The 21,119-nt window shown below is 43.9% G+C and overlaps 1 protein-coding gene across 1 annotated transcript in view; it reads left to right on the top strand.

Moving 5' to 3' along the window:
- The window catches only part of sh3rf1 (SH3 domain containing ring finger 1), a 98,492-nt gene that overhangs the window by 46,691 nt on the left and 30,682 nt on the right, over positions 1-21,119 (top strand). The window contains exons 3-5 of the mRNA XM_084067040.1: positions 3,522-3,797; positions 6,378-6,473; positions 11,403-11,753. Coding sequence (XP_083923166.1) covers positions 3,522-3,797; positions 6,378-6,473; positions 11,403-11,753 — 723 coding nt within the window. The remainder of the gene's footprint in view (positions 1-3,521; positions 3,798-6,377; positions 6,474-11,402; positions 11,754-21,119) is intronic.

Consider the following 21,119-nt stretch of genomic DNA (forward strand, 5'->3'; position numbering starts at 1 on the left):
CTGCATCAGTCAACTCGTCACGAGAGCCGGCCAACGCGCCGTCACCGTGGTGGGGGCCACAAACATGGGCTTTGTCACTTCTATGATGGGGGACAAACAACACGGTTATAGAGACACGTCGCATCGAGACGCGTTGTGAGCTTGTAGATCGGCTATTTTCAAACATTTTAGTACTTTACTACTTTTGCCACTTTTAAGTACATTTTGATACCAATACTTGTGTACTTTTTCTCTCCGAATTTGAATTCCGAACTTTTACTTGTAACGGAGTACTTCTACATTGCAGCATTGATACTTTTACTTATTAGTAGAACATTTGGGTACTTTTTCCACCACTGCGGTGAAGTCCTCGATGTTAAGTCAACTCAGAGAGCGTACAGATGGATCCCTATGGGTCCGTCTGTACACTCTCAGAGTTACTATGACATGACCATGACACAGACTTAAAGTTGAGAGTTCCATGTTTTGCAGACTGACCGCACCCTGTGCTTTTACTGTCCCTTCTGTGTGTGTGTGTGTGTGTGTGTGTGTGTGTGTGTGTGTGTGTGTGTGTGTCTAAGTAAATGTTTTCTGCTCCACTCTTAGGCTATAGTACCTCTCTGAAAAATGAATGTCCCCTCTGAGTGGTGATGAATTATACATGATTGTTAAAGTTTGGGGAAAATCTTTAACTATGTCTCTCTACCTGAGCAAAGTAGATCCTCTCTCTACCTGCACTATTATTTACTGTCTGTCCCCTCCGCCGTACGCATAGATTCCAGACGGTGACATATTTCAGTGTAACATTGTGTAGAGGTTCTGTAAATACAGAGTGTAATAACTGGATGGTGTAAGTACTCCACCCTGCCTGCTTTTACCAGGCAGCACAGTACCCGCTCCTTTTCACCTGACAGTGAGGAGTTTGCATGTGGATACAGAGGTGGATCTACAAGTGAGCTTGTAGATCATACATGGGCAACTGGCGGCCCGGGGGCCACATGCGCCCCCCACCTTCACTTAATGCGGCCCACAGGTTAATATCAGAAAACTGAAATATTATTACATTACATTACATTACAGTCATTTAGCAGAAGCTTTTATCCAAAGCGACTTTGGACTCAGTGAGCACAGTCTTGCGATCGAGAAAGGTCGTCACAGGCAGACCTGTATCCCGAGAGAAGACAGACTATGCACCCACTGCACACAAAATGAAGTGGAAACCGAGCTACACTTCCTAACCGTCTGCCCATTGTACCAAGACATCAGAGACACATACTTCCCACAGATTACAACCACACACAGAGATTTTGAAAACATGACCAATGACAAAAAACTCTCATATCTGCTGGGCGAAGTACAACAATGTGCAAACACAGCACTAAGATTTGTGAGTTGCTGTGATAGGAGAAGGATATCAAATGGAACACAACCACTCTAAAGACTAATCATTGTGTATATTCCTACACTATACCTGCACCCAGTGATCTTGGTACATAGAAATTGATCTATTGAAGATTCTGACTTTCAAATGTATTTTTTTTTGTATTTGATTGTATTGCTGTATTGTTGTATTGTGCTTTCTGCTTTGGCAATGTAAACATACGTTTTCTCATGCCAATAAAGCCCATTGAATTGTGTGCAGAGGAAAAGAGGAATTCAATTCCGACATCCCCATAAATGTAGAAGGCCCATATATGGACGAAAGATCTTATAGAGTAGTGCTCTGACTTTATAAGATCAGAGCACTACGTCAGGGCTAAGCCGGATTTCACATGACGTGTCAGCCTGTGTCCCTTTTCAGAGGTCCATTCTATGCCCATGTATGGAGAAAACGGGTACAAAACATGCCCATATATGATGGTCATACATTATGACATCATCAAGCAACGACATCACGATGTTGTCGTCACAACCATGTCCTTTAAAATCAAATTCAACTAGACCCAAACGTCATTCGGCAACTTTTTAACAACAGATCAGCTGCCAGAAGTAACTTCTGAAGACTAGTTGTCGACACAGCTGAACCGGACTGTCTGCTGTGAGGAACAGAGGATTCCCAGAAACATCCTTGACTGTGCTGGTGATCCATTCGCTATCAACAGCCGTCGGCTTCTTTGATTGGCCAAACCCAACTCATCGGCTTTGTGGATTTGTTAAGCTTTGTGAGTCCTTTGTGTCACTGAACCAATAATAAGCAGTAGAGCACACATTAGGACTCTACTTGTCATTTACAGAGCAAGACTTAAAGAACAGCATTAGAAATGTTTCGCTGGACACTGCATCTGAGTGGAGGACCACCGATATATAGAGGTGTTGCAGTTGGAGACAAGGTGTACTCCTTTAAAGTATGCCATGATGACATTGATGTGCACGTTTTCAACACAGTGTCTCTACGCTGGAGGACGTTGCCTACAGACGCCGAAGAGGGTGAGGAGGAAGAGGATGAAGATGAGGAGGAGGAAGACGAAGAGGAGGAGCCCGCAGAAACTGGAGAAGAAGATGATGCTAAGCTTCAGCGACGTTGCCCCTCTATATGGGAGGACGTTTCCTTCTTGTGCTGCGGCACCTCAGAAGTGCTGGTTGAAGATGTCATCTACCTCTGGGGAGGTTGTCTCGAATACTCTCTGTGCAGCGAGTGCAACGTGCTTTATGCATTTGATGTTGACACCAACAGATGGTTCAAACCCAGGGTTTCTGGGACCGTTCCAGGGGAGAGGAGCTACCACTCAGCCTGTGTCTTGGGGAAGGTCATGTATCTTCATGGAGGATTGGATTACGTGACTGGATTCCTTAATGACATGTACAAGTTGGACACCGTCACGATGGTCTGGTCCTTAATTAACACCAGAGGTACTCCACCTCCTGCTTCATCACGTCACTCTGCCACCATCATCGGGACAAAGATGTTCGTATTCGGGGGCATGGTGCCTGGGGGTCAGCCCTGCAACGCCATCAGAGTGTTTGACACAGAGACCGACTGCTGGCTGAACACACCTTCTACACATCATCTTCCAGAAGGACGCTACGATCATTCAGCCTTTACCTACAATGGAGAGCTGTACATATTAGGTGGTCACAACAAGGAGCGGACCTTCAGTGATCTGTGGAAATTAAATCCAGAGACCTTCTCCTGGAAGAAGGTTGAGCCCAAGGGGAAAGGACCGTCTGAGATGGATCAGATAGGGTGCTGTTGCATGGTGGGAGATCGTATCGTTATCTTTGGAGGACAAAAAACAGCAGAGGATCTGTATATCTTAGACCTGAGTCCTAGCCTGAAGACGCTATGCAAGCTAGCAGTTATACAGCATGGTCTGGAGCAGGCGGGACTCACACATGATGTCAGGTGGGAACTGGCAGGCGGGACTACCTATAAACTAGAAACAGACACTTAAGTAAATAATAAAACAATGACATTCCTGTCCTGTTTTAACTCGGTGAATGAGTTAACTGAGTGAATGAGTTAATATGGTAATGTGAATGTGTTGTATGTGCGAACGTTACCGGCGGGTCATTAAATTCCTCCTCGTCGTTGTCTTTTCCAGGGCGTCCCCCAGCTGCCGTGCGCCAAGGCCCTGTACAACTACGACGGCAAGGAGCCCGGCGACCTCAAGTTCAGCAAGGGCGACGTCATCATCCTGCGCCGGCAGGTGGACGAGAACTGGTACCACGGCGAGATGGGCGGAGTCCACGGCTTCTTCCCCACCAACTTCGTGCAGATCGTCAAGCCCCTCCCCCAGCCGCCGCCCCAGTGCAAAGCCCTCTACGACTTCGAGCTGAAGGACAAGGAGGCCGACAAGGACTGTCTGCCCTTCTCCAAGGTGAGACCCGTGTCTGTATAGGCCCTGTCACCGTTATTACAGAATCGCCCTAATTGCAATCATTGGAGATAATCGCTGTCTCTATGCATTTTGATGTATTTACCTTGTGTTTACCTTGCTTACTGTAAATCACTCTGGATTAAGAGCGTCTGCTAAATGCCTCAATTGTAAATCAATGTTGAAAAAATGTCAAACATTTAAAAAAAATTGTGGAAATTGACGATCTACAAGCTCAAAACGTGTGAGCTTGTAGATCTGTTATTAAAAGTACAGTAAGTCTTTTTTTGTATTCATAATGTTCCAATGTTCAACAACAGAAACACAATTCAATCGTTAAATCGCAATTATTTGAGCGACAATTAATCGTCAAGTAAAAATGTCATAATCGTGACAGCCCTAGGTGAGAGAGAGACACACACACACACACACACACACACACACACACACACACACACACACACACACACACACACACACACACACACACACACACCTCGCCAGTCGCCACCCCCCCGGGTGCTGCCACGTTAGTAACGACCAGGGCTAAAAAAAGGGACTCTAATTAGGGTGACGCACTTTTCACTCTCTGTCTCTCTTTCTCCCCCAAGATATAATTTACAGTTCCAAACACTCTGCAACGAGAGGGTTAGAGAGAGAGAGAGAGAGAGGGTTGTCCACTCAGAGAGAGAGAGAGAGAGAGAGAGGGTTGTCCACTCAGAGAGAGAGAGAGGGTTGTCCACTCAGAGAGAGAGAGAGAGAGAGAGAGAGAGAGAGAGAGAGAGAGAGAGAGAGGGTTATCCACTCAGAGAGAGAGAGGGTTGTCCACTCAGAGAGAGATGAGCAGCTGTAATTAAATGTGTACGTTAGAGTCGGTACAGCACACAAGCTATATGGACCAAGACGTGGTTCAGTGTTCCCCATACACAGTCACACAGGTGATTTAATGGTGAAGAAAGTACAGATGGATACGTTTGTACCATCTTCAGTGTTGAAATTAAACACCAAGGATTTTGCTGTGTGTACGAGAACAGCACACAAGCAATATGGACCAAAACCTGAGCTCAATGTTTTACTGTTGATTTTGACAGCACATTTTGATTCAGTTTTAGTCATATTTTAGTCATCTGAAAGGTTTTAGTTTTTGTCTAGTTTTAGTCAACTAAATATCATTTAAAAATCACACCCTGTGTGAAGAGAGTGGTGCCTTTGATGAGCCCCGTATTGATGTTGTCATCAATGTTTGTTTATTGGACATACATAAATACGGACACACAGACAAACTCAGATATAGGAGTGGTTGGCACCACTCAAAAATCTGTAGACTAAATCTACAGTTGATTTAGTCGACTAAAATGTATGTTGGCGGTGCCTTGATGGCGTCGTAACGGCTGATTTTACACTCGGTTGCATGCTGAAAATAGCCGATCTACAAGCTCACAAAGCGTCGCAGCGCAACGCTTTGTGAGCTTGTAGATATGCTATTTTCAGAGCGTAACACCTGAGCGCAACCAAACATAACATAACTCTCTTCTCCACTCGTCCCTCACTAACATTTTAGTCTAGTTTTTATTTGCTGACGAAATTGTCAATATATTTAGTCTCAGTTTTAGTCATCGTAGCTTTATTTAGTCTTTATTTAGTTTTTGTCAGTGAAAAAAGGTAGTCGACCAACATTTTTCTTCATAGTTTTAGTCGACGAAACACTACAATGTTTCTTCTTCAGAAAAAACAAGTTCACACCGATACCTAAAAGAAAATCTGAAGGAGACCCAGCTAAAGAAAATGTGCCTTTTGCAAAGGAAGCACACCTGTACCTCGTCTCCCTGATGTACAAATGGGGAAAATGCTGTACGAATATATGAATCCCACTCTGCCAGGGTTACTGTAATGTTACTTGATGTACTTGTCAAAATGCTGTACTGTTTTTTTTTATTTATTTATGCCAAGCGGAGAAAAGAAATTGAAGGCAAAATGCTTAGTGGGCTGTTTTCCATACGGACTTCTCTATATTAAGCTCCTTTGTTTTACTCACACACACGCATGCACGCACGCACGCACGCACGCACGCACGCACGCACGCACGCACGCACGCACGCACGCACGCACGCACGCACGCACGCACGCACGCACGCACGCACGCACGCACGCACGCACGCACGCACACACACACACACACACACACACACACACACACACACACACACACACACACACACACACACACACACACACACACACACACACACACACACACACACACACACACACACTTACCAACCATCGCCTCACTATTCCTGCTTCTGTCTCACTAAGTATTCGTTCCTAGAGGACGGGGAACTTGTTAACAGCATACTTAACAATGTTCTGCCCGGTAACAAGGCTTCTCTCTCTCGCTCTCTCTCTCTCTGTCTCTCTGTCTCTCTCTGTCTCTCTCTCTGTCTCTCTCTCTCTGTGTCTCTCTCTCTCTCTCTCTCTCTCTCTCTGTCTCTCTCTCTGTCTCTCTCTCTCTCTGTCTCTCTCTCTCTGTCTCTCTCTCTCTCTGTCTCTCTCTCTCTGTCTCTCTCTCCTCTCACATTTCAGGATGATATCTTGACTGTTATCCGCAGAGTGGATGAGAACTGGGCAGAGGGAATGCTGGGAGATAAAATAGGAATCTTCCCCATCTCGTATGTTGAGGTAAGCAGAAGTTGTTAGACGAATTCCTGAAACATCACAAACCCCCCCCAGCTCCCCCCCGCCGCGGTACCCGAGGCGGAACACGAGAGAGTGACTAGTTTCTCTTGATGAAGTCAGCCGAAAATTCTCCTTCCCTTCACCTTTTGGTGAAATGCTGAAATATGTATTTCAGAGAAGCACCGAAGGGTGTCTTTGATGTTTACAGGCGGTTAGACGGCTCAGATTTCTCTCTCTCTCTCTCTCTCTCTCTCTCTCTCTCTGTCTCTCTCTCTCTCTCTCTCTCTCTCTCTCTCCATCTCACTCTTTTTTTTTTCAAGCCTAATTTATGCATTCGGCAGAGATGTAAGTGTTTTCCAGGCATCAGTGTGTCACAACACAACGCAGGTTCGACAGCTTTTGACGTAAAGGAGGCTCGTCAGTGGCGGGTGGCGCGCACACCTGCTCGATATTCGTCTGTGTCGCCGTTGTCATCCTAGGCGCAGGGGTTGCCAGATCTGCTTATTATAATTTGCCCGCACGATTTTATTTGAAAATAGCCGATCTACAAGCTCACAACGCGTCGCATCGCGACGCGTTGTGAGCTTGTAGATCTGCTATTTTCAAATAGCTGATGTACATGTTAACACATTGACTGCCAGAGTTTATTCATAATGTACTCACCCCTGTGCCAGCAATTTGCGTGTTTTTAATTTTTTTAATTTTTCATTCAAATAAATTCTCTGATTGTGGTTTTAAGCACATACGACAGTTCCACCAGTAAAGAGCAGCAAATCCACACATTGATCACCTCGCTCGCCCCCTCCCAAACAGGCCCACGTCACATCCGGTCATTCACCGGATGTTATGTTTTCGACAATCTCTGATCGGCCTGAAAACGATGTGATACACGACGATGATGTTAGTGACTGTTAGTCTGTTAGTCACCCGGACCAAAGAAAATAGAAGTTGAGCTGTTTTATACTGTGTGAAAAAACTTGTTTTTCCCTATTCTGGCCGAAAATGACCGGAGAAAAACAATTTGCCCCGGAAACGAAATCTGCGTTATACATCCGGCTCTGGGTGAGTGTGACGTAAGTGGAAAACGAAAGTGCTGATGAAAAATAAACAGACCCGCGCGATCACAGATTAAACAATGAAAATTCAAAAGAACGCATCAATGCGTTCTTTTGAATTGCTGGCAAGCAAGCGATGGATTTGAAAGAACGCATCAATGCGATCTTGGCCATCAATGTGTTAAAGTACTCATGTGGCCATTAGTCGCTTCTTTTGGGCTGGTTTTCCTAGTCCTGGTTGCTTGTTTCTCTCACAGAATCTGGCAACAACACTGCGTAGGTGTGGTGCTGTGTGAGTGCATGGCTGAAACACAGGCGCCCGGGTGGCGCAGTGGTAAAGTCACTGTGCCACCACCTCCACGGAGGTTGTGGGTTTGAATCCCCACCGTGGTGCATCGGGCTCCCTGGAACAAAATATTTTGAGATGGGGGGGGGGGGGGGGGTTGACATGAAAAAGTGTGAGAAGCACAGTTTCAGAGCATCAGCAGTGATCCGTATACATAATGGAACATCATTGACACGACTCCTGCGCCAAAGCCTCGTCTGCAGCCAGAACCTGGTATCTGCTCAGCCATCATCCTCCTCCTCCCCGCTCTGCAGTGCAACGAGAAACGGCTGCGGCTCTCTCCTGACACCTCTGCAGTGGTGGAAAAAGTACTCAAATTCTTTACTTAAGTAAAAGTACCAATACTGCAATATAGAAATACTCTGTTACAAGTAAAAGTACAGAGTTCAAAATTGACTTGAGTAAAAGTACAAAAGTATTGGCATCAAAATGTACTTAAAGTACCAAAAGTAAAAGTAATAAAATATTTGAAAATAGCAGATCTACAAGCTCACAGCAGATCTGAGCTTGCAGATTGGCTATTTTCAAATAGCCTAGTTATAAAATAGGGCTGAAGTGGTTAATGTATGTTTCATAATATAATCATTTATATCTGAAAAGTAACTAGTTACCAAAGTTTTCAAATACTTGTAGTGGAGTAAAAGTACAATATTTGGAATCCGAGATGTAGTGGAGTAGAAGTAAAAGTACTGGAAATTGGAAATACTCAAGTAAAGTACAAATACCTCAAAATTGTACTTGTACTTAAGTAAAGGCTTTCCATCACTCCCTGCCGTTCATGTTGTGCGACTCCTCTATCCCCTCACCCCCGACATCTCGTCGAGGGTGTTTCACAGAAAAGCGTTTTTTTTTTTTTTATCAGAATAACAGAGTAAATAGTTTGTGCTCTGTGTGGAGGCTGAGGGATAATACACTGCTGCTGCTGCTGTTCTTGTTCCATGAATAAATAAGTACAACACCATGGAAGGTGAAAGTAGCTCAGAGCACTTCTCTGCTTCTATTACAGTAAGACAAATTACAGTAAGAGAAATCTGGTTCAAAGTTTTCTTTCTGGTTTCTTTTTTTAGCCCATTCAATCCGGGGACGCATCTGTGTCATTTTTAGATTGCTTTTGCTATTCAAAAATAGCAGATCTACAAGCTCATAGCGCGGCACCGAGTGCCGCGCTATGAGCTTGTAGATCTGCTATTTTTGAAAATTCTAATATCCATTTTTGAGCGGTGTAGCCGCTCCTATAAGTGGGGTTGGGACACCTCATTAGTACACCCTTCGCTGTACTGTGATTGGCTCATAATAGCACACCCCTCCACATTAGTACACCCCTAGCTGTACTGTGATTGGCTGACTCTATTCAGCACTGTGATTGGCTAGCGAGACACATGATGAAATTAATAACCTATAAATAGGACTATGCACTTAAAAAAAAACACTATTTTTTTTAAAGTGAGCTTCCATCACTGTGATGACCACACCACTCACTTCACACTGGGTGTGATTTTTTTTTTTTGAATATATATATATATATTTTTAAAGCGAACATTTGTAACTCAAATCTTTGCTTTTGGGGGGTCCCTGGAGCAACATATTTTACAAAATGTTCGCTTTTTAAAATATATATTGAAAGATTTTCTCAAATCTTCACAATTAAAACAAAAATAGGCGATATACAAGCTTGTATATCGCTATTTTATCTTTTGTATATATGCTATTTTTTTGAATAGCCAAAGAAATGTAAAAATGACAGATTCTTTCCCGGTCTAAAGGGGTTAAACACCTTTCCCACTTGTTTGTGGACGGGCGGTGTAAAGGCTGGTGTTGACATTAATCGCTGACGAGGCTCCAGACACGCTGATGATGATGTTGAACTTATGTTAATCCTCATATCTGATCCAGCCGGTGTGAATCAGAGACACGCACGCCTTTTCTTTTCTTTTTTTACTCACTTTTCTCTTCCTAATTAAGTCGTTATTTCCTCCCCACACATAATGTCTGTGTTGTCACTGGCGTTGTATCCCACTGACTCTCTTGCCAGTAAACCTCGCATCACCAGTCTCTCCACCTCGGAGGAAAGCCTGGTATTTCCTTTTCCGGGTTCTGAGACGTTGACATTATAGCGTTAAACAGACGTAGCCTGGCATGGCCAGACTAATATCACTGCGTTCGCGGGTTCCGGTTTGGCGGAGCCGCTTTGTTTTGGTTCCCCCTGTTTGTTTCCCCAATCCCTATTTAAATGGAATAGAATTTCCCTGTGGGATAACAAAGGTAGACGGACGCTAAATAGTCTCCAGAAAGTACACTCACATTAATTTTGTATTTTAACCCATTAAGACCTGAAGCCGATTCTACATGTCTCCTAAAACAGTTTTCTGAAAAACGTATGTTTCTATATCAGTGTTGCTCAATCTTTTTCATGTCAAGGACCCCCAACATTATATGTATTTGGCCGCGGACCCCCATCTCAAAATATTTTGTTCCAGGGGGTCCCAGAAGCAAAGATTTGAGTTACAAATGTTCGCTTTAAAATAATATATATTCAAAGATTTGCACACACGCTTGTAGATCTGCTATTTTTGAATAGCCAAAGTGTAAAATAATGCTTTTCAGCTCAAATTAAAAAAATACAGATGCGTTCCAGGTCTTATTGAAACACGCTGAATCATTTTAAAATGCATTAATTTGGTAGACATGACAACAGACTACCTTAAAATAGGCTAAACATTTTTAATAATTTTACTGTATCGCACATTATCAAACATCTTGCATTATAAATATGGACTCAAGGCTACACTGTGATTATAAACATTTAACATAATGAGTACATACGGATGGAATATGGAGTGCAGGTATGTACTCACCGAGGTGACACGCAGAACGTGTCACAGAAGCCCAAAATAGGCCTTGCCCATCATATTTCTCAACCCGGAAGAAGGGGTGATTTAGGCCCATGCACTGGGTGAGCAATTCAATGCAAGTGGATGGGCAACCCGATCGCCAGAGGAAACGTTCTCATTGAACGTTTTTCAACGTTTCTCAAAATCCGTGCATAGACTACTGGAAAACCACAAATTCCGTGCATAGCCACCTCGCATCTCCCCCATTGTGACTAAACCATTTCGGAGGCGCGCAGTCTCAAGGGAATTGTCGCCGTGTGAAGGACCACCGAGCGAGCTAAAGCGAGCGAGTTGCCGTCCTGAACATTGCGACATTCCCTTGAGCCTACTCAGCGCCGTTTGAGTTACGTACCGATAGGCACAGAATCGTAAATTTTGTTGTGGGGACTGCTCTACTTCCTGGTTTTTCCGGGTTGCGACTGGTTACGCCCACCGTGGGACTCCCCGTACATATGCACGGAATTTGGGGGTTTCTAGGCGACTATGCACGGAATGACGTGCACAAATCCGTGCAATGTATACTAATTCTCTGGCGATCAGGCTGGGATGGGAGGAGATATTCGGTGCCCTCTCTTATAATTTTTAACTCTATGTTCCCACCTCCTCCCTCTCTCTCTCTCTCCCCCTCCCTCCCCAACAGTTTAACTCAGCAGCCCGTCAGCTCATAGAGCTGGACAAGCCGTCGGACTCCGGGGTCGGGGACCCGACTGTGGATGCGGGGGCCTCCTCCTCTTCCTCCTCCTCCTCTTCGTCGGGGCCCCAGAGCAACGGCGGCGGCGGGGGCCAGCAGCGTGCGGCCGAGAAGAAGAACAGTAAGAAGCGCCACTCCTTCACCTCTCTCACCATGTCCCACAAGCCCTCTCTGGCCCCTCCCCCTCAGCGCCACTCCATGGAGATCAGCGGCCCCGTGCTCATCAGCTCCAGCAACCCCACGGCGGCCGCGCGCATCGGAGAGCTCACCGGGGGGCTCTCCTGCAGCGCCCCCTCCCAGGTGAGGACGGGAGGAGACACACACACACACACACACACACACACACACACACACACACACACACACACACACACACACACACACACACACACACACACACACACACACACACACACACACACTGCGTCAGCAGCACTAGGCCCACACACACACACACACACACACACACACACACACACACACACACACACACACACACACACACACACACACACACACACACACACACACACTGCGTCAGCAGGACTAGGGTGGAGGAGGGGGGGGGGGGGTGAGTAGCTGCTGCATTGCAGCTACAGTATATATACGTACTCTGGTCCCCGGCCCCCAAATTTGTACCCTCTGCCAGGCTTGATGAAGGGCAACAAACAAAATACCCTCCCTGTTGATCTTTAGGGACGTTGGTTCTCAAAGTCGGCATCCGGGGACCCCCAGGGGTCCTTGGGGGGGAGAGGGGTTCCAGGGGTCCCCAGCTAAATGTGTTAATATAGCATCACAATATTTTTGGGGCGGTGTAACCGCCCCCTATAAGTGAGGTTTGGACACTGACCAATCCTGCACCGTGATTGGCCAATAGTCTACAACCCTAACCCTTCCACAGTCAATGCAAATCTATACTTTTGCAAAGTCAGCCAATCACATTACAGCTAGTGTCATCACCACTAGCTGTAATGTGATTGGCTGACTTTGCAAATTCAGGACTGTGATTGGCTAGCGAAACACATGACACATGTGCAGCCCTATGAATAGCAGTATGGACTTAAAAAAAACACTTTTATGTTTTTTTTAAGTGAGTCATGTTGTGATGACCACACACCGCCCACTTCACACTGGGTGTGATTTTTTTCTTAACCTTTTATACTTTGGCTATTCAAAAATAGCAGATCTACAAGCTCATAGCGCGGCACTCGGTGCCGCGCTATGAGCTTGTGGATCTGCTATTTTTGAAAAATCTTGAAAATGTGTGCAAACCGTTTGAATATATATATTTTTTTAAGCGAACATTTGTAACTCAGATCTTTGCTTCTGGGGGGGGGGGGGGGGGGTCCCTGAGGAAAAAAATATTTTGAGATGGGGGGTCCGCGGCCAAATACATATCGTCTTGGGGGTCCTTGACATGGAAAAAGTTTGAGAACCTCTGCCTTAGGAAACGTGACGTGTGATGATGAATGGGGTGTATTTTTAGCCAGAGAGAGAGAGCCGTACCGTAAGGCCCTGATTTGTAACTTGGCTGCGGCATCGTGTGGTGAACATAAAACTGGAAGATCTACAAGCTCAAAAATGCGTCGCAGCTTATCTCTGTTTCGTTCCCTGAAGTGAGGAGTTTACCCCCCCCCGCGCACGCACACACACACACACACACACACACACACACACACACACACACACACACACACACACTTTCTTCAACACAACATTCGAGAGCAAAACGCTTCCAGATTGGACACCAACTTGTTTGTTGGCCGTGGTCCGCATACCACCGTCTCTCTCTCTCTGTTGATCAAGGCGTCTTGGGTGACATGCCCCCCCCCCCCCGCTCTCTCTCTAGACACACAGCTGACATGTCAACATCCTGTTTGGCTTGTGTCAGAGAAGTCACGCAAACTCCCAAAGCGCCATCCCGCAACACTTCTCCTTTTCTCTTGTTTTTTTGACTCGACATTCCAGCTTCTCTCCCACTGTCAGCAATTACCCACGAGTCCCCCCCCCTCCTCTCCCTTAACCCCCCCCTCTCCCTTAACCCCCCCCCCAACAACCCATCATAGCCAACAGGCCATCGCTCCATCCAAGCGTTTTGAAATCACGGATGCGTGACTCCACTCGCCTGCGAAAGAGGAGAGAGAGTGAGAGAGAGAGAGAGAGAGGGAAGGAGAGAGAGGAAGAGAGAGAGGAAGAGAGAGAAAAAAAAAAACACTCAACAGCTCGGGGCCCCGAGGTTTCCACAGCAACCCTTTAGAAAAGGCTACAGCTCCCAGCTGCTTGTGTGACTGACTGACTGCCAGGCGAGAGGCACTAGACGCAGCGGTTCTCAAACTTTTTCGTGCCAAGGAATGAAGGAACCCCCAAACTGATATGTATTTGTGAAAGGGACCCCAGAAGAGAAGATTTGTGTTAAAAAAAACGTCAAACTTTCAAGATGTTGCAAACATTTAAAAAAAATCACACCCAGTGTGAAGAGAGTGGTGCCTTTGAAAGTGTAACTGGTTGCATCCTTGTGTTGCAATCAGCAACAATATGTTGTCACGTGACAACATATTGTCACGTGTCACGTGAAGCTTGACCAATCAGCTGTGCTCAAACATACGGACATGTAGGAGTGGTTGGCACCACTCAAAAATAGCAGACCTACAAGCTCGCAGCGCGGCACGAAGTGACGCGCTGTGAGCTTGTAGATCTGCTATTTTTGAATAGCCGACCTACGAATGGATGAAGTGGTTAAAATGTTTTTTGATGCTGCATTAACACATTTCACTGATTGAGGTCATGTGATCAGTGACATACGCAAGGTGTACTTTTTGCTCCGCCCCCCCCCCCCCCCTCAGCCAAAAGTACACCGTGCGTATGTCACTGATCACATGACCTCAATCAATTATCCAATTCTAGGCAACATAGAAAGGAGTGGGGGGGGTTCTTATTTCCACGCAACAGTTCTAAGGTGCATTAAAGACATAGTTCAATGTTGAAAATGAGTGGTGTTCCCCTTTAAGTGGTTAGAAACACAATTAGCAGCCCTCCTGCCACGTCAAAGTGAGAACCTACTGTACCGCTACTGTGGTTTCTGCTGCTTGTCTTCTTGCATCAGCGTCTGCCTGTACAAGCTTAGTGTGTGAGCCGTTTATAATGTGCTCTCTGTCAGCGTGGAAACCTCATATGTGACTGCATGGGGCTAGAAAAAGACCCTCAAGTCGGCCGTTTTTAAACGGTACAAACAAGGAAAATAACTTTTTTTCTGAGAGGTTTTCATTCCAACAGATAGCCATTTTAGAGTCATTAAAGGTAGGGTACAGTAAGTGATATTTTTTGATTAAAACAAAAAGTATTTTGTTAAAAGGTTAAAGCGCACTATATTGTGATAGTAATCATTGCTATAGAGTGTTTGTTCAGTAACAGATGTCTCCCTGTCTCTCCAGCTCTTTAATAAACACAAAATACGTTTTCCGGTAGGTGTCAGAATCTCAGCCAATCAGGAGAAAGTACCCATTTTTAAGCTTCATTTTTATAGTGTTCCAGTTCCAATTGTGTCTGCTCATTTCTTAGTGTCATCACTTCCAATTTCACTTGTTTAATCTGTATCCTGATTGAGTTCTCTATCCTGATTGGATAAGATTGGAAATGAAACTAAAACGAAAATGCATTTTCTTTTTAATAAAGAAGTGGAGAGACAAGGAGAGTCCTTTTACTGAACAAACACACTATATCAATGAGTACTATCAGAATATAGAGCTATTTAACACTTATTTTAACCAAAGAAAATCACCCTACCTTTAAATTGGTACAAACAAGGCTTGGTTTGTGTCTGTTTCTGTGCGTATTTTGGGGGCGTGGAGATTAGCGTACATGAAGGCTTAACATTTGCATGAAAGGTGTCGATTGGTTCAATGGCCCTATTGTCTCAGATTTCACCCTCTAAGCACCGCCTATCTTCACACCGTGTGCCAGCGTTGCCAGGTCTTTTTATTATACTGTAAGTTAGCCCCCAAGATTTTATTTGAAAATAGCAGATCTACAAACAAGCTCACAACGCGTCACTCGCGATGCGACGTGTTGTGAGCTTGTAGATCTGCTATTTTCAAATAGCCGATGCATACAGTAGGTTGAAAGTCCAAAACTGTTACTTTTCAGGATTGAAATTCTAAAATGGCAAAAGTAGCAGATCTACAAGCTCGAATCTGCTACTTTAGATGCTTTTGTGTGACGCTTATAGTTATGAGAGCAAGTAGGGCATTGGTTCTCAAAGTGGGGTACGGGGACCCCCAGGGGTACTTGAGGCGGTTCCAGGGGGTCCCCAGCTAAATGATGGATAGGAACCAAATGGACTCTTATGGTTTTGTAACTCTGAGAGTGTACAAATGGAACCAAATGGACCCTAACGGGTCCATTTGGTTCCATTTGTACACTCTCAGAGTTAAATTAACATTGATTTTATAATATAAATTTGGGTCCCAGAGGTATAAATGCCATTAAATGGGGGTCCGTAGCCTAATGCATGTCAAACTGGGGGTCCTTGAGATTAAAATGGTTGAGAATCACTGCTAGAAAGCCGTATAAATCTTCTCTTATTGGGGTCCCTGGCTTATCTTTTCAAATGGGGGTCCGCGGGCTAATAAGTGTCAATTTGGGGGTCCTTGACATGAAAAAGTTTGAGAACCACTGAAGAAGGGCATTTACGAAAAAGCACCAAAAAATGTAATCTGGAGATAAGAGGTTTCTGCAGCCATATGCAATAAAATATGTACGTTTTGTGTGTGCTTGACACCGGCACTCTACCAAGTATAAATCAAGGCATTTTACAGTGTAATGTTGTGACAGCGCTGGCTAGTATACCATGCCAGCCTTATCAGAGGCAGATGTGGGTTTATGTTGTTGCCCTCACATATCCTTTCTCCTCTTTTCTTTTCTCCCCCTCCTTCCATTCAGAAGCCCTTCTCTTACTGTCAGTGGTGGAAAAAGTACTCAAATGTTTTACTTTAAGTGAAAGTATCAATACTGCAATATAGAAATAGTCTGTTACAAGTAAAAGTCAGGAATTCAAAATGTACTTGAGTAAAAGAACAGAAGTATTGGCACCAAAAATAGTACCAAGTAAAAGTACTGATTATGTAGAATGTTGTATTTCAAGTTTTCAAAATGTATAAACATCATTTGAAAATACTAATAGCAGATCTACAAGCTCACAATGCGTTGCATCGTGACGCATTGTGAGCTTGTAGATCGGCTATTTTCAAATGGTCGAAATGTATATAGGGCTGAAGTAGGTAATGTCTGTTTTGTAATAATAATCAAAATCAACAAAGTAACTAGTAACTAAAGTTTTCAAATAATTGTAGTGGAGTAAAAGTACAATATTTGCCACTGAGATGTAGTGGAGTAGAAGTAAAAGTATTGGAAATTGGAAATACTCAAGTAAAGTACAAAACAACTCAAAATTGTATTTATGTACAGTACTTGAGTAAATGTACTTAGTTACTTTCCACCACTCCCCCCCCCTTCCATTCAGAATCTCTTCTCATACTGTAGTGTTAAGACAGCTTTTCACTAGACACTGCAGTCATCACACTGGTGTCTGCTTTCATCCGTGTCTGACAAGAGAAAGAGACAGTTTGTGTATTTTTCCGCAACAAAAGGCCCTTTTATTTCATGTTTTATTTGTCTTCATACAAACCCCTCTCTCTCTCTCTCTCTCTGTCTCTCTCTCTCTCTGCCTTTTCATGTACTTGTCTTGATTCATCCTCTTGATTAAAAGATTTCTCTATCCTGCGGGCGAGAGAGAGAGAGAGAGAGAGAGAGAGGACATAATCACGCCTCTTTAAAACACTCCAGACGTTGCCTGTTCCTCGGCTAATTATTAACAAGGATACTGTTGGCTTTTTAACCCATTCAATCCGGGAACGCATCTGTGTAGTTTTAGATTTCTTTTGGCTATTCAAAAATAGCAGATCTGCAAGCTCATAGTGCGGCTATGCGCTTGTAGATCTGCTATTTCTTTGAAAAATCGTGAAAGTTTGCGCAAATCTTTGAATGTCTTTTTTTAAAAGCGAACATTTGTAAAATATGTTGTTCCAGGGTTTACACCAGGGGTCTTCAACAGGGGGTCCGGGACCCCTAAGGGGTCCTCAGAGTTACTACAGGGGGTCTGCCAAATCTTTGTGTAATGTGATTTTTTTTTTTTACCTTAACCACTTGAACCCTATAGCATCCCTTTTCTGAGGAGAACTTTAGCCAAAAATAGCAGATCTACAAGCTCACAACGCCTCACGCTGCGAGGCGTTGTGAGCTTGTAGATCTGATATTTTTTGGCAAAGAGGTGTTTGGTGTAGAGGGGAAAAAAGAGCAGACCAAGTAAACAAAAACAGTTTAATCTGAAACGCAATTTTATACGATATAGAGGGGGTCCCTGCTTCATCTCTCTCTCAGCTATAGGGGTCCTTGGCCTGAAAACGTTGAAGACCCCTGGTTTACACATTTTTCACAAAAAAAAAGAGCTTGTATATCTGCTATTTTTGAATAGCCCAAAGAAATCTATAAAATGACAACAGAGGCGTTCCCGCTCTAAATGGATTAAGCCCTCAACTCCCTCACGGGGGCCTGTAAGGCGATCCTCCTCTTGGACTCCAGTGACAGCTCCCAGTGAGGAGGTGCAAAACCTACTGTACCTGTACCGTCCGTCTGAGTTATAGACCCGCCGTGTTTCATCATAATAACAAAAGAGACACACAAAAGGACACGGTCTCCCCGGGCGCTGCTGTACTCACCGCTCCTCATCTCCTCATCTGTACTCTCACGTTGCCTGTTCTTCAAAGCTATTCGGTAGAACAACAACAATAACCCACTGAGGCCTGAGGTGGTTCCGATTCTACTAAATGTCTTGTGAATCCCAACAGTTTTCTGAAAAAACTTATGTTTCTATATCAGTGGTGCTCAAACTTTTTCATGTCAAGAACCCCCAAAATTATATGTATTTGGCCGCGGACCCCCATCTCAAAATATGTTGTTCCAGGGACCCCCCAGAAGCAAAGATTTGAGTGAAAAATGTTCACTTTAAAAGAATATATATTCAAAGATTTGCACAAATTTTCTCGATTTTTCAAAAATAGCAGATCTACAAGCTTGTAGCGCGGCACTCGGTGCCGCGCTATGAGCTTGTAGATCTGCTATTTTTGAATAGCTAAAGTGTAAAATAATGCTTTTTTGCTCAAATCAAAAAGTGACACAGATGCGTTCCAGGTTTTAATGGGATAAAAGAGAAGCTTGAGTGGCTGCCAGAGGGGTTCAGAAAAAAAGTCCATCCCTGTAAAACGGGACGGACACGCCCCTCTCTCTCTCCCCCCTTCTCCCCCCCCCTCTCTCTCTCTCTCTCTCTCTCTCTCGTCTTGATGTTTTTCAATCATGTTTATTTCGCCGCCGAAATTGGTCGTAAAAGTTAATGTGCCGAAACCGGCAGGCCTCGCTCAAAAGAGAAAACGATATTCTCTCCCCCCTCCTCACGATTATCCCTGTGAAGCCCCTTTCTAGTTCTTCCATCCTTTCTTTCTCTTCAGCGGTGGAATGAGTGAAAGTACCAAAAAGTGTTGGCGTCAGGGTAATACTTTACAGCAACAACAATGTGGAAAGTGCTCATTGTTGCAGAATGGCTCCGTTTTCACCATCTTGTTATTGGATTGTAATTAGTGATGCGTTCGTGTGTTCATCACTTTAATGTTACAGCTGGTAAAGGTTTCATTGATTGATTGATTGAATACTTTATTAACAGTTTGCGAAGACAAGCACAGGGAAGTACAGTTCAATACAAGGTCTGTTAACTAATTCAGTGCCATTGACGTCACCAACGTCACGTTTTCTTAAGCCCAGAGTGCCAATGACGTCGCCAACGTCATGAATTTTTTTGTTTTTGTTTTTGAAAAAAAATGTTCAGAACCCAAGATATCATGATTTGAAGATTTGCTGCTCCATTCACTTCTTGTTTAACATCTTACTGAAAAAGGCTGTATCTCGCTTCCTAAGCACTTTTTTTTTACAATGTTTTTTTGGCCTTGGCACAGGGATGATAAAGCCAGAAATATGTTTGGCACTGAATGAGTTAAGAGGATTTTAAACCCAAGAAAGCACTATGCCTCGTTTCCATTGGGGTCCTTAGTTTGTACTCAATTCATCGAAAAAGTAAGGCTTGCTTTACCTGCTTCCGGGTAGCTTCGCCTATAACAATTCATCCTCATTCATCCTCAATTAATGTGTGTTTTGTATTTAGATTGTAACTAGAAACTAAATATGTCAAATAATGGTGTTTCGGAGTAAAAAGTCCAATATTTGCCTCTGAGATGTAATGGAGCAGTAGTATAAAGTATTTAAAAACATGTAAATGGTGAAGAGATTTGGTGTTAGACATTTAGACCTGATTCTAAAAACACCTTCTAAATCCTAACAGCTTTCTGAAAAACCTTTATTATATATCGTCTCTGTCAGGTGGAAAGGAAACCTATTATTATTATTATTATTATTACAAAACATACATTAACCACTTAAGCACTTTATATACTGAAAATATACTTTGAAAATAGCGGATCTACAAGCTCACAACGCGTCGCATTTATATATACATTTTGAAAACTTGTGAAATGACTGGTGTGTTTAGGGATGCCAAAGGTGTCCGCGAGTACTTTTTCTTTTGATACTTTGAAGTATATTTAGATTCCAACACTTTTGTACTTTAAGTACATTTTGAATTCCGGACTTTTACTTGTAACAGAGTATTTCTACCTTGTGGTATCAATACTTTTCCTTAAAGGAGCTACACCATGAATTTAAAAAATAATAATAATATTTAATATCATATTGTTTATGTCCCTCAAACGTTTTTCAAAAGGTTTGAGCCTAAATCAAGCCTCAGATATACTCATTCCAACTAACTTCTCTCTGGCTTATAAAGCACTTTCACCTGCAATACCACATTGTCCTGTTTGGCACGGGGCGCTATTGAGCCAGTTTATATGCATGCTATGTCCTGGTTCTGTGTGGAAAAAGTAAAAAAAAAAAAAAAACTTTTTTTTTTTTTTTTTTTTTGGGTTAGAACTGAAAAACGGGAGGAATTGTTCCCAGACGTGACGTAGGCAGGGGGAACAAATCTGACGGACTGTTTTCAGACCAATTTACATAAAAACCACAGATAGCCTATGAAAGCCTGCATGCTCGAAGTCGGGTATTTGTTGGAACAGAAGAGAGGTGGGGTAGACCAAAAACACACAAAAATGAAGAAAAAGTTAAAATTCATGGTGTAGACCCTTTAAGTAAAACAAATGTGAGTACCTCTCCCAACACTGGTATAGTTTTATTGGCCTGTGGTTGTTGGGCAGCGTGTCCAGTGTGAGGCAGCTAGCTGTAGTGTTAGGTTGAATGTGAGGTTGTAATGACTCACCTTGTGGGACAGCTCTGTCAGGGCCAGTCATGCATGGCGGGCAGGCTGGACAGCACACACACACACACACACACACACACACACACACACACACACACACACACACACACACACACACAGTACAGCACACAGGCTAGACCCACAGTACAGCACACACACAGGGGGGAGGCAGCCTGGACACAGGGGGGATATTGTGTGTCCGACAGACAGTGTGGCCTCGTTACCAAGACAACGCC

The sequence above is a fragment of the Gymnoscopelus microlampas genome (assembly GCF_963454915.1).
Source record: "Gymnoscopelus microlampas genome assembly, chromosome: 9".
Taxonomy (NCBI): Eukaryota; Metazoa; Chordata; class Actinopteri; order Myctophiformes; family Myctophidae; genus Gymnoscopelus; species Gymnoscopelus microlampas.